Source organism: Propithecus coquereli, unplaced genomic scaffold, assembly GCF_000956105.1.
Source record: "Propithecus coquereli isolate 6110/MARCELLA unplaced genomic scaffold, Pcoq_1.0 Scaffold138, whole genome shotgun sequence".
Lineage (NCBI taxonomy): Eukaryota > Metazoa > Chordata > Mammalia > Primates > Indriidae > Propithecus > Propithecus coquereli.
The window spans coordinates 7,202,399-7,214,627 of NW_012138080.1; the positions used below are offsets into that span (position 1 = coordinate 7,202,399).

The 12,229-nt window shown below is 46.0% G+C and overlaps 1 protein-coding gene across 1 annotated transcript in view; it reads right to left on the reverse strand.

The window, feature by feature from the left end:
• Positions 1–219: 219 nt before the first annotated feature.
• The window catches only part of SPRED2 (sprouty-related, EVH1 domain containing 2), a 111,280-nt gene continuing 99,270 nt past the window's right edge, over positions 220–12,229 (reverse strand). The window contains exons 5-6 of the mRNA XM_012639214.1: positions 5,853–6,002; positions 220–3,562 (exon numbers count right to left, since the gene is read on the reverse strand). Coding sequence (XP_012494668.1) covers positions 2,897–3,562; positions 5,853–6,002 — 816 coding nt within the window. The 3' untranslated portion in view covers positions 220–2,896. The remainder of the gene's footprint in view (positions 3,563–5,852; positions 6,003–12,229) is intronic.

The window sequence follows — 12,229 nt, forward strand, 5'->3', positions numbered from 1 at the left end:
CAGCATTCCTTTCACGTGAGGCAGCTGAGCCCAAGGAGCTGCAGTCTTCCCTTGGGAACATGACATAACCATAGGTGGGAAGGCCTCGCAAAAACAGACCGGTGTCCACACATCCTTCTCCACAGGAACTGCCTCCCATCCTGTGTGCGAGAACTCCTGGGTCAGCCGAGGGTCAGCTGTTACCCCGTCTCCAGTCAGACAAACACCCCAAAGTCACGATCTGATAGGATGTGTTTATATTTACATGGTACAATTTTAAAGCAATGACTACATTGGTCATACATATTAGAAACCATAAAAAAAAGTTAAGAACTAAAATGTACATCATACACTTGTATATATATTTTTTACACAGAGGTAAAAAGGCTTATTATAAAAAAATCAATACAACAGGGTTTTTAGTATACAGGTAAAGAATGAATTATGCTTCAGGCACTTTAATTTGTTAATGTGAGCAAATAGCTTGGGGAGGGGGTGGTCGGGGAAGCTTCTGGACAGAAAATCTTTTGGTTAATGTTTTGTTACCACAGATACAAAAATAAAATCTGAATAATTTCTCTCAAATGATTGACGTCAGTATGGCAAAGCTGACTGGGAAAATACTACACACTGTTCAGCTGCAGTGTGGCAATTAGAGAGACGTATTTACATAAATGTCCCCATGGCTGTCTTTGTGCCCTTAACCACGGCCTTCACAAACCAAAAAGTACACGTGGAGTTAAGATTTGCTAGCAAAACTGTTAAAGGGTGAAAAAGGACAAAGCGTGAAGGAAGAGAGAAACATATAACGACTAGGGGTGACAATCAAAATGCAGCTGGGATACGTGTGTTCTTATTGAAATAAATAGGGGCACTTGAACTGAGGTCTAACGAAACATACATTAGTGTTGTGCTTTGTAGAGAGAAGACCCTAGAGAAAGACCCTGAGGAAATGCCTCAGGGTGGGGGAAGATGGTCTCTCAGCAGTGCTGGAGGCTGGCTGAAGGTTTTCTAGATATTCTCCAGGCATGGAAGAGGTTCTCTTTTCTTCCATCCATCCATCCAGACAGCTCTCTGCTCCTTTTCCAAACTGGAAAGCCCAAACCAGTTACTCCAACAAATGAAACATCTAACCAACTAACTCATAAGCACACTGGGTATTTACACTGCTGATCAGACTAAAGAAACACCATGGGCTCTCAGAGGAGCTGAAAATACCCCATGGAGGTGAGCATGGCTAGCACTTTCCAAATATGATTGGCAGACTGGAAAAAAGTCCCTTTCCTTGAAGGCTGATGTCCTGTGTGCAAGAAAGAAGGGACAGGGAAAGGGAGGACAGGGGAGTTGGGCCATGCCTTTTGCTGGCCATTACCACAGAAAGATCATGGCAGGAAGAATGGCCAGCGTTGACAAGCCCGTCCCCTGTGGTCTCCACGAGGTTCTGATTGTACTATGCTAGGTACAGGTAACCACTCTTTACTTTTCTGCTTTCTTCAATAAGAAGATTTGGCTATTTCTTGCAATATATTAGAAAAATACTCTTTTCCAGATAATTAGAAACCTCCTACGTGGTGAGGCGACAGGTAGAACCAGTCGGCTGACCTAACCATCTGTGCACCCAAAGTGGCAAGTCTGGATTTGGAGTTGCAGGAGAAAGACACTTAGGCATTGGAAGGGTTTTTACATATGGCCTTGTTTTTTCCCCAAGTATAAATGAAGAATCTGGTGATGTGAAATTGAATCCAAAATAACAACACAAACATAAACCCATGAACAAAATGCAACCTACCACTCTTCAAATGTTATGACATTTAAAATCCGCTCCCCCCATTAATATAAAATAGCCACTGGGGAGGGAGGGAAAGGAAGCTCCTATAGTTTTATTCACCACAACCTTAGTGTTTCTCAGTTGGAACTTGTTCGTAGAACACTGGTTTGTGTTTGAGTAAACTATTTGAGTAAACTATTTTGCAAAATAATGAGCAAAATTTCTTACTTCACTAGTGTCATTCTAACATTGTGAAATTTTTAGAAGTGGTAGCAACACAATTTTAAAAAGTTCTACTTTAGGGATAACTGGGGAGGCTCGTAGAAACCTGAAATCCCCTTTCTAGCCCTAGTCCAAGAGGCTGCAATGCAGTTTAAGGAATTTTCCTAATTCTTACAAGTTAATCTGAAGTTAAGGCTCGATTCTCAGTCATTTTACGGGTGAATGTTTTGCATCAGTGAATAATTTTGACAGATTTTTTTGGGTGCAGAAAATGATGATGGGCTAAAGATAGAAACTGCAGCTTACATGGGAAATTTGGCTTTAGAAAAGTTAAAGCAATATGGTTTTGTGGTACAAGTTTGTTAACTAGCTCACCTCCTATACATAGTAAGTGACTGCAGGTTTAAATACTTCCGGTAGGGTTTCATCATTCTGACATCACACGTCCGCAGGCACCTGATGCTGGCTAGCAACCGGCAAGCTGAACCAAGAGAAAGATAGTCTTCATACTCTTGGGAAAAAATCAACTACAAAACCCACCAAAAATCATTAGTTCCAACTGCAGATGCCTTTGAACTGGAAGAGGTGGGGGAGGAAAGAGGAAATCAACACATGGTAAGACAGTGAGCTTGGTTCCAGATTGTTAATAAAACACGAGAGTCTATGCCGAAGGTTCCTTCCGTAGAACACCGTGTGGGCACGTGTATGGGTGCGTGGCTGATGCAGTGTGGGCGGCCGGGGCAGTGGAGCACACCCGGCAGGTGCCCCTGGCTGGAACGGTGCCCCAAGGAACCAGGGAGCTGGCAGACCTCTTGCTCTCCTCGCGCCTCGGAGTGGAAGGGAGCAGGGGAGGAGATGAGAGTATGTGAGAGACAACGAGTTCCCCTGCCGTTGCGGATGGAGCGGGGAGAAGGGAGAGAAACCGAGTCAGGCGGCGGCTTTGTGCTTCCCGCCGCAGCACCTGCACATCACTCCGCAGTGGTAGCAGGCCCGAAGGGGCAGGTAACAGCACATACAGGGGGCCAAGAAAGACAAGGCAATAAGAGCCATCCACCGGAGGCAAAACTTCTCGTCGCTAGTATCGCACGAGCAAGGGTCTGTATAGTCTCCCTCGGGGTCCGACATACAGTGGTAGAGCATGCTGTCCGCACACCACATACAGCTCACCCGGCGGATGCAAGTTCTCACTGAGTCGGGCGCGTCCTGACAGTGGCCCCTCCGGTTCTCCTCGTGGTTGAACATGTCCCTGCAGTACACGCACCGCGAGCGCTCCCCGTCCTCCTTCCGCCGCCGGGACTTGCCCCGAGGGGGCTGCGTCTTGATCACGCTGCCCCCGCGGCCTTTGGGGTCCTCGCCCAGGCCAAAGTCTGAAGAGTCCACGTAGGGGTAGTTGTAGTCGTGCTTGGGGACCTCGCCCTTGGCGAAGCGCACGTAGGAGTCCGCGTCCTCCGAGGGGTCCGGGTACTTGCCCCGGACTGGCGCGTGCCGGTAATCCTCGTACCCCGTCATCCAGATCTTCTCCCGGGGGTTGATGCGCACGATCTCCTCGTCGTCGTCCGGGAAGCTCACCTGGCGGTAGGGCCTTGGCATCGGCTGACCCGGGAAAGAGGAGGCATTATTTTGTAGCAACAGCCGTAAGAACACCTCCCTCCCCAGTCCTCCAAAATGCACCTGTCTCCTCCACAGAGGCTCTTCTTGAAGAAACTGACCCATCCTGTAATGACTGAACATCTTGCCCATCAGTCAAAGATATATTTCAAACTGAGTCTCAATCCAGTACTGGGTCAGAAAAATCCATTCAGTGGGTTGAGAACAGCAATATTTTCCCTTTCCAATGAAGTATTAGCACAGGCAGGAAAGTACGCAATGTGGCCAGAGTAGTTTGATGAGTGCTCAGAAGCCCAACACACCCTGATTGAGAGGCAGAGCAGGACCTGCCCCCCCAGAACATCCCCCACCTCCCTCAGGTACTCCCACTCCCAGGGTGGGGGCTAGGCTGATTTCTAACAGCTTAGATAAGTTTTGCCTGTTTTTGTACAGCATGTTCTCTTTTGTAAGACTTGCTGCTGCTTTTTTTTTTTAAATGAAATAGCATAAGGCTACTGGAATACACTGCATGTTATAGGAGTAAATATAGTATCCTGAAACTTCATCATCTATGTGTGCACAGTATCTGCATGCAGGGTCACATTTTACGATGCATTTCTCACTGCAGGTCATGCTCCAAAGGGCAATAGGGGGATACCAGAAAATGTAAGGCTCACCTTGTAATCTGGTTGGGAAGATACGATACACAGACAAAGGAAGGGTAAGAGTGAAGGCTTAGACTGCTGACTGCCTGGGTCTGAATTCTGCCAGGATCACAGACAGTGTGTGACCAGACCCAGAGCCATACCCTTAACATTCAAATCCAAACTGCATTCTCCCCTAGGGTGAAAGAGTCTTTTCTCTACTGTTAGTCCTGCTACAGTTTACAACAGTACCTTGTCCAGAGTGGCAAGCGCTGAATAAATATTTATTGCATAGATGCATGTAACCCTGCCTTGCTCTGGGCATCTCAGTTGAGGCAGAGAATGAGATTTTCCACCTTCAAAGTCCTTTGAGCATGAAGAATTTTCAAGGGGCAAGGAACATGGCTCTGGAGTGACCCACTGCAGTCAAATGCTGACTACAAATTTACTAGCAAGTCACTAAGACGCAGTTTCCCTGTCTATCAAGCTGCATAGGACCATTGTGAGAATGAAGAGAAATTATCTGTGCAGAGTGTCAGCTCAAAGCCTGGCACACAGGATGCGAGGGGTACCTGTCGCCATCATTGCCATTATAATATTGCTATAGAATTTATCACATGGTAATTATTATAGATTTACCCATCACTTCCCACCAAACTGTGAGCTTCTTGAGGACAGGGGCCATGTCTCACACATTTTGCTTTAATTCCCATCAGACTCTTGTTATCAGTTTCCCAGACTTTGGAAAAATCACAATTCTGAAGGATTTCAAAACAAATCTTGGGAGCTGACTTGGGTTTTGCTAATTTTTATTTTGCAAAGTAAGGAAAATCAAAAAGTCAATTTCCATCTACTGTTACCATAATGTGATTTTTTAAAAAAAGATATAAAAGGACATTTTAATGCCAAAATATTAGGATGCACACAATAGAATGTTTTAAAAGAGTCAAATAAGCCTAGCTTTATGTTAAAAAAAAAAAAAACCCTCACTGCCCTGTGTTCCTTTTTTCTCATTTCAAAGCAGTCTAGTGGCCACATCACCCCATGTGGGCACCAGTCCATGCCCCATGATTTGGGAACCTGCTCCTCAAAGCAGCCACTTGGTAAATATTTGTTGAAATACTGAATTCCAGACTCCAGCTACATCCCTGAGCAAGACTGGGCCTGCAGCCTGCCATGGCAGGGGGCTGGAGCCAAGTGTGCAGCATTCCTCAGTCTTGATCGTGGCTCTGTGCTTTCGCACAAAGCCAGGAGGCCCTTTGCACAGAGGAACACCGGGGGCAGCGGAGCACCCTGGGTGAGGACAGACCTGGATCTCACTCTCGTTCCACCAGTTGCTCCATCTCTCCTGCCTCAGCTTCCTCATCTGTAAACTAGGGATGCTGACAACTTGTGGGATAATTTGTGCAGATTAAACCAGAGAAAGCATATAGAGGGCTTGGCAATGTGTCTGGCACACAGAAAACTCCGAGTAGGGCTGAGGTGCCGCCACCACTACCACCACCACCACCTTCAATATGGGGTGGGCGTACAGAGTTCGAGAATGGAAGAGGCCCGGGCTTGGGGCGTTTGGCTGAATGGGAGGAAAGGAGGCCATCCCAGAATCAGAGCCACCCTCCTGATGACCTCACAGGAGGGAGACTGCTGCTCACCTGATCGAGGTGATAGTGGTCTGTGGGGTATGGGTCGTGGAGGTGGCCTAGGGTATAAATCCTCCGGTGCTCACAGGATGTGGGTGAGGAGATTGTCCGAGTAGGTTGTTCCCTCTTCTGAGAGGAGTTAGAAGAACTGTCTGTAGCTGTCTGTTTAGAGGGAGGTAACAAGAGTCAAGTGAAAAACAATAACAACAAAAACCCACATACCAAACCTAACATGTAGTATTCAAAATACCATCTCTTTGCCAACTGAGACATCTTGCTGGACTTCCCAAAATCCTGAGTTTATCCTGGCTATGGCCAGGAACCCCTGGAGGGCCAGTGTCTAAACATGATGTGGCTGGCTCAACAGGCAAAGAAACCCAGCCACCAGACCCTGGAAGTTGGGTTTGCTTTTTCAAATGTGGGAGCAGCGACTGGGCTTTGGGTAAAGGGCTCAATACACCAGGCTGCCGCTGGTGTGTTCCCGTTTGATCGAGCAAGGTTACTCCATTTGTGGCCCTGATTGCAAGGTACTATGGCAAGCAGGGGAGATGCAGATAGGCAAAAATAAACCCCAAATGTTTATATGTGGGGTGAATCCCAGCCTGGGAAAGTCTCAGAGGTAAGGATACTTCTAGGGTATCATAAATATTGGCTTTCCAGGAAGAAATTTTGTAATCTTTGGGGTTGGAGGCAAGCCTTGGAGATCACTTTAAACTAGAAGTGAGATGGATGACTGCACAGAACAAAGCCACCCCTGTGGAGGTTGAGTGCAGAGCCGTTTTTTCTCATCGAGAGGACGAGTTATGATTGGAGACTCCAACCAGATCCTTGCTGAAGGAGATCAGCTGTCAGTATGGACTGTACATGCAAATCCCACAGGCACAGGTGGTCTCACTGCCACCCAATATACCACCTATGTGCCACAAGCTCCCACCTGAGAGACTCAGAGAAGCAGGCCAGTGGATCCCAGGTGGTGGCTGCTCTCTACGACCCTCTGGGTCCAGGGGCCACATACTCATAAAGGCTTTGTTAAATACGGCTGGCAACTGCCCTTCAAACCAGGGCCCCTCAGAATCCCCACCCTTCTGCCTGCTTCCTTAGAGCGATTCCCCCCTCTACACACACACACACAACAGATGAAAAGGTTTTCCTTGATATCTGGGTGTCCCACTTCTGGCAAACACATGGGAACTCCTTGGCTGCACTTCTTACTCTCATCTTCCCTTTCTCTCGTTTGTGTATGTCTCTTTATTTTACATGTTTTTCGTAGCCAACATAAATCCTTTTGGGGACAAGGCCAGATAACACAAATAGACTTATGAAAGTTCTTTTTATCTTCTTCCCTGTTCATAAAGTAATATATACTCAGAAAAGTGGGACTACAAGAATTCAGGAAATTGAAAAGACCCATACTTCCATGATGCAGCACAATCACTGTTCATTTTTAAAGCCTGGTGATGGGTGACTTCTCTTCAGGGACCCAACCTCCGGATTTTTCTCTGCTTGGGTTTGGTCCATGTGACGCGGGGCTAGTGCCTGTTTCCAATCCCCTAATCTGTAGAGACTGATTCTGATATGAACACATGGTGCTCTCTGAAGCCATACAGAAAGACTTGACAGAGAGGGCAGAAGCTGCTGTCTCCAACACTGCAACTGGGATCTAAGGGTCCCATAAGCCTGGCATTCTGGTGAGCACACAGGGAAGTGATCTATGTGAGGATGAAGGGGAAGCAGAACTGAGAGAGGGCTCCCAAGGACACCTCTTGAGCTTCTGGATCCTGTCATGCCCAGGATTTCCCACTGATGACAATTCTCTTTTGTAACCTAAGCCAGAATGCACTGGGTTTGTCGTCTGGGTGCACTCTATCCTTGCTTCTGGTTCCTTCCTGTGGCAGTAGTTCCATCTGCAACACCTCTGGGCCTCTGTGCCTTGCTCACTCTCCCCAGATGGGGGCCGTGGGCCAGGCATGTGGTCTGCTACTTCCCTCCTCTGCCTCTTGGGGACCACCGAACGGGCAGACAGCACGTGTTGATGGCCACTCTTGTGCCGTGTGGTCCACCCAGAGGTCCAGGGCCTGCCGCTCCAGAGCCCCTGTGCCTAGTGGGGCAGGTCTATCTAATCCTGGGGTCTGACTCTGGCGTGTCACTTCTTGCAGCTGTAAGCCAGGGCTGGCCTCATGAGTATAATAATAGAGTATCTCCCAACTCTTTTTTGACTCAATTTGTTTTCCAGTAACTGAAAGACACCAAACTGATACATAGGACTTTTTACTTTCTTCCAAACTCAGGCCTGCTCTCCAACTCTCACTGGCTTATGTCTTTCAGGCGGTGCCTCCCTTTTTTAATTTTATCACACAGGTGACTGCAGCTCAGACGGAACAATAAAGCCAATGACTCTGAACAGAGAACAGTCCCAGATTGTGTGAGCGTAGCCCTGAGCTACATGCGAATACCATTTTTTAGCACAGCCTGCACGTAATAGGTAAAACACCATCTACATGTCACACCTAGGCACACGGGGACTCCGAGAGATGCGGGATCCTGCCCGTGGTGGCATGCAGTCACCAGCAGAGCTGGCACTGGAACAGGCTCACTGACCACAAAGCCTGTTTCTAATGCACCACATCGCTGCCTCTGAAACTCAGGTGAGCCCACTTCCAGTTCCTGCTCTGGGAGGTATCTTGTTGAGATTAACACAAAGTACAACTTCTTCAAGTAAGAAGGTGCACCCCGGCCGGGCGCGGTGGCTCACGCCTGTATGTAATCCTAGCTCTCTGGGAGGCCAAGGCGGGCGGATTGTTTGAGCTCAGGAGTTCGAAACCAGCCTGAGCAAGAGTGACACCCCGTCTCTACTAAAATTAGAAAGAAATTAATTGGACAACTAAAAATATATAGAAAAAATTTGCCGGGCATGGTGGCGCATGCCTGTAGTCCCAGCTACTCGGGAGGCTGAGGCAGGAGGATCGCGCTTGAGCCCAGGAGTCTGAGGTTGCTGTGAGCTAGGATGACGCCACAGCACTCTAGCCCGGGCAACACAGTGAGACTCTGTCTCAAAAAAAGAAAAAAAAAAAAAAGGTGCACTCTGCTTTATACACACTAAGGAGATGAGGGGATGATGTCTCACAATATAAAGGTTACTAAAGATCTCAACAAATACCTTTTGAATGAGTAGATAAGGGCCCTTCACTGTGATTCAAATCTCAAGAGTTAAATTCTATCCAACATCCACGGTACAGCCATCTATTAGGTTAGACATTATCCTTGTATTGAACATTGTAATATGCTCTCAGCATTTCGTTCTCAGAAGCCCAGTTAACATGTAACAATCACCTCTGTGTTAGTCACGTGTTCACCCTAACCCACCCTACTTTCTGTGACCCATGCTTGGGTTAACAATGTAATAGAAAGAAAGTCATTCTGAAAAATAAGGGACGTGCAGTTTTTCCTAGGATGCATTAGTCAATCAGAAATGCCACCTTCTGATGCACCCATCCTACCTCCCCTGATCCCAGCAACCTCTTCCTACTGCACAAGCAAGTGCAAAGCTCCCTAGATACTGGTCAGAGGATGGAGATTGAGAAAGGCTTTCAATATCTCCTACTCCAATGACAAATTCATACAAAGGAGCAAGAAGGCCAGAAGACCTCAAGAGGCATCTACGGTCCAATGTCCTGAGGGCAGAGCTGAGGGTACAGCCTCGCCCAGCCTGCAGCCTTCCATGCCCAATTGCTCCAAGTTTGGGGGGAAGGAGAGCATGCAGAAGAGGTTCCATCGGAAGCTGATGCTTATTTCAGATCTATGCTATCAGATAAAGCTTGCAAAGCGGTGAGTGTGACCTACAAATGGAAGAAATGTACTATCAGGGCACCTCCAAGGAAGGCAAGGGAAAAAAATACCCCTTTACCCACATGCAACTCTGGTCTGTGGTTTGCACATAGACCACAGAACAGCAGCCCACCCAAGGTATGCAAATACACACTACAAAAGCAAGATTTGTAAACACCTCTGTTATTTCTGTGCACAAGCTACTGACACCTACCAAACTACCAGTCCAATAGCTGTCACCTTCAACTGAAAGACTCAGCAATCACATGCCCTCTGGCTGTGTTTTACACTAGACTTGCTCTCCAGTGGGTGTCTCTGAACTCTTAGGGCTTTGAATTCAAGAAGAACAAAAGTGGAGGTCCTCTGTGACTACTCTGTGCTCAGGGACTTCAGGATCCTAAGAGGTGCAGCTTCAGCAACACATTTCCCAGTATCCTGAGAAAGCAAGGTCAGAGTGGGTGTTGAAAGCCTCTTGCTGTGGACAGTGAGGCTGGGCACTGCCATCTGGGAGGTCTTGTGCACCATGATGCGGAGAGCAACAGCCCTTGTCACCTGCAAATGTACCCTGAAAAAAAAAACTTTCTGGGCTCAGGCAAACTAGATTTGAATCATTCTCTGCTAATTATGAGATGTGTGATTTTGGTCACGTTAATCTCTAGCTCCAGTTTTCGCATCTGTAAAATGGGGCTAAAATCTTCCTCAGGGTTATTGCAAAAATGAAATGAGGTTTAAAATTTCTATTTTCTAAACTATGATTGCTGATATATGGGAAAGTTATTGATTCTGTATGTTGATCCTGTATCTGGTCACTTTGCTTAGGTAGCTACCTTATAAAACTTCACATAAGTTATCAAGCGATTCTCTGGATTTTTCTAAATAAATCATTTCACCCAGAAAAGAAAGTTTGATTTACTTTCCAATATTTATACCATTTTTTTTTCATCTTCTTGCATCTTTTGCCAGGGTTTCCAGCATGACATGGAAAAACAGAGGTAAGAGTGCCCTATTTGTCTTGAACTTGACTTTGATGGAAAAACTTCCAGTGATTCTCTATTTGATACAATGTTTCTAGATAACTGAAGTGATTATAAAACTCCAAAAGATGTTGGATGCCACTACATGATTTTTTGGTATCTGAGATGATTACAACAGTCTTTTCACCTTTAAGTAAATTATTGATTAATTCACTTAGAGACAGCCTCTTGCAAAATTGCCTGGGCTAGAGAGCAGTGGCATCATCACAGTTTACTACAACCCCAAACTCCTGGGCTCAAGCGATCCTCCTGCCTCAGCCTCCCGAGTAGCTGGGAATACAGGCATGTGCCACCATGCCCGGCTAATTTTTCTGTATTTTTGTAGAGATGAGGTCTCACTGTATTGCTCAGGCTGGTCTTAACTGGGCTCAAGCAACCCTCCCACCTCGACCTCCAAAAGTTCAGGGATTATAAGTGTGAGCCACCATGCCTGGCCATAATTTATTTTATTAACGTAGTAATTAAACAGTTAGCCTTTCCAATATAAACCATCTTTGCATTCCTAGAATATATTCTACTCTTCTTTCATTAAATTTGTCTCACTAATATTTGACAATTTGATGTGGTATCAATATTTTTATTAAATTAAAAAAAAAATAAAGACAGGGTCTAGCTCTGTCGCCCAGGCTGGAGTGCAGTGGCAGTCATAGCTCACTGCAGCCTCCAACTCCTGGGCTCAAGTGAAGCAATACTCTTGCCTCAGTCTCTAAAGTAGCTAGGCATATAGGCACATGTCACCATGCCGGGCTAATTAAAACATTTTTTGTAAAGACAGGGTCTCACTCAGGTTTTGCCCAGGCTGGTCTTGAACTCTTGACCTCAAGTGATAATTCTGTCTCAGCCTCCAAAAGTGCTGGGGACTACAGACATGAGCTACACACCTCGGCTGTCTCCCATACTCTTAAAGATGAAGGCCAGAGGTTCCTCAGGTTCCTGTACTGTGTAAATGTTTCAGCTGCTCACGGCTACCTAGATGTGCCCACTGGAAATGTGCTGTGGTGCTCCCTGCAGCCCTGGGAACTGCACACAAGCGCGCAGCTGCCTCTCAGAACAATGCTGATGTGGTTTTCCCTCTCACATAAACCCGACAGTGGGCTCTTTCTACACGCTAATCCTTTCTAAATGCGATTTAATTAACCAGCAAGATGTGTAAAGTAGATAAAACATGAAAGCCTGGTTTGTGCCTAATAGCCGGTGCTATTTCAATATGGAAATTGAGCGGTACATGTTTATTAACATGTTAATTCATTCAATATTAAGCACCTAGTATATGACAGGTATTGTTCTTAGATACCGGGGATATAACAGTAAACAGAATGGATAAAAATCCTTCATGAGGCAAGCTGGAGACAGGAAATAAATGATTTTTTAAAAAAGATTTTTCTTAAAAACTTTGCTTTCAGTTGGGGTATAACATATAAAGTATACAAATCATAAGCATACAGTTTAATTAACTTTTACATATTTATATACCTATGTAACCACAACTAATATCAAAATACAGAATATTTTCAGCCTTTCAGAAGGCTT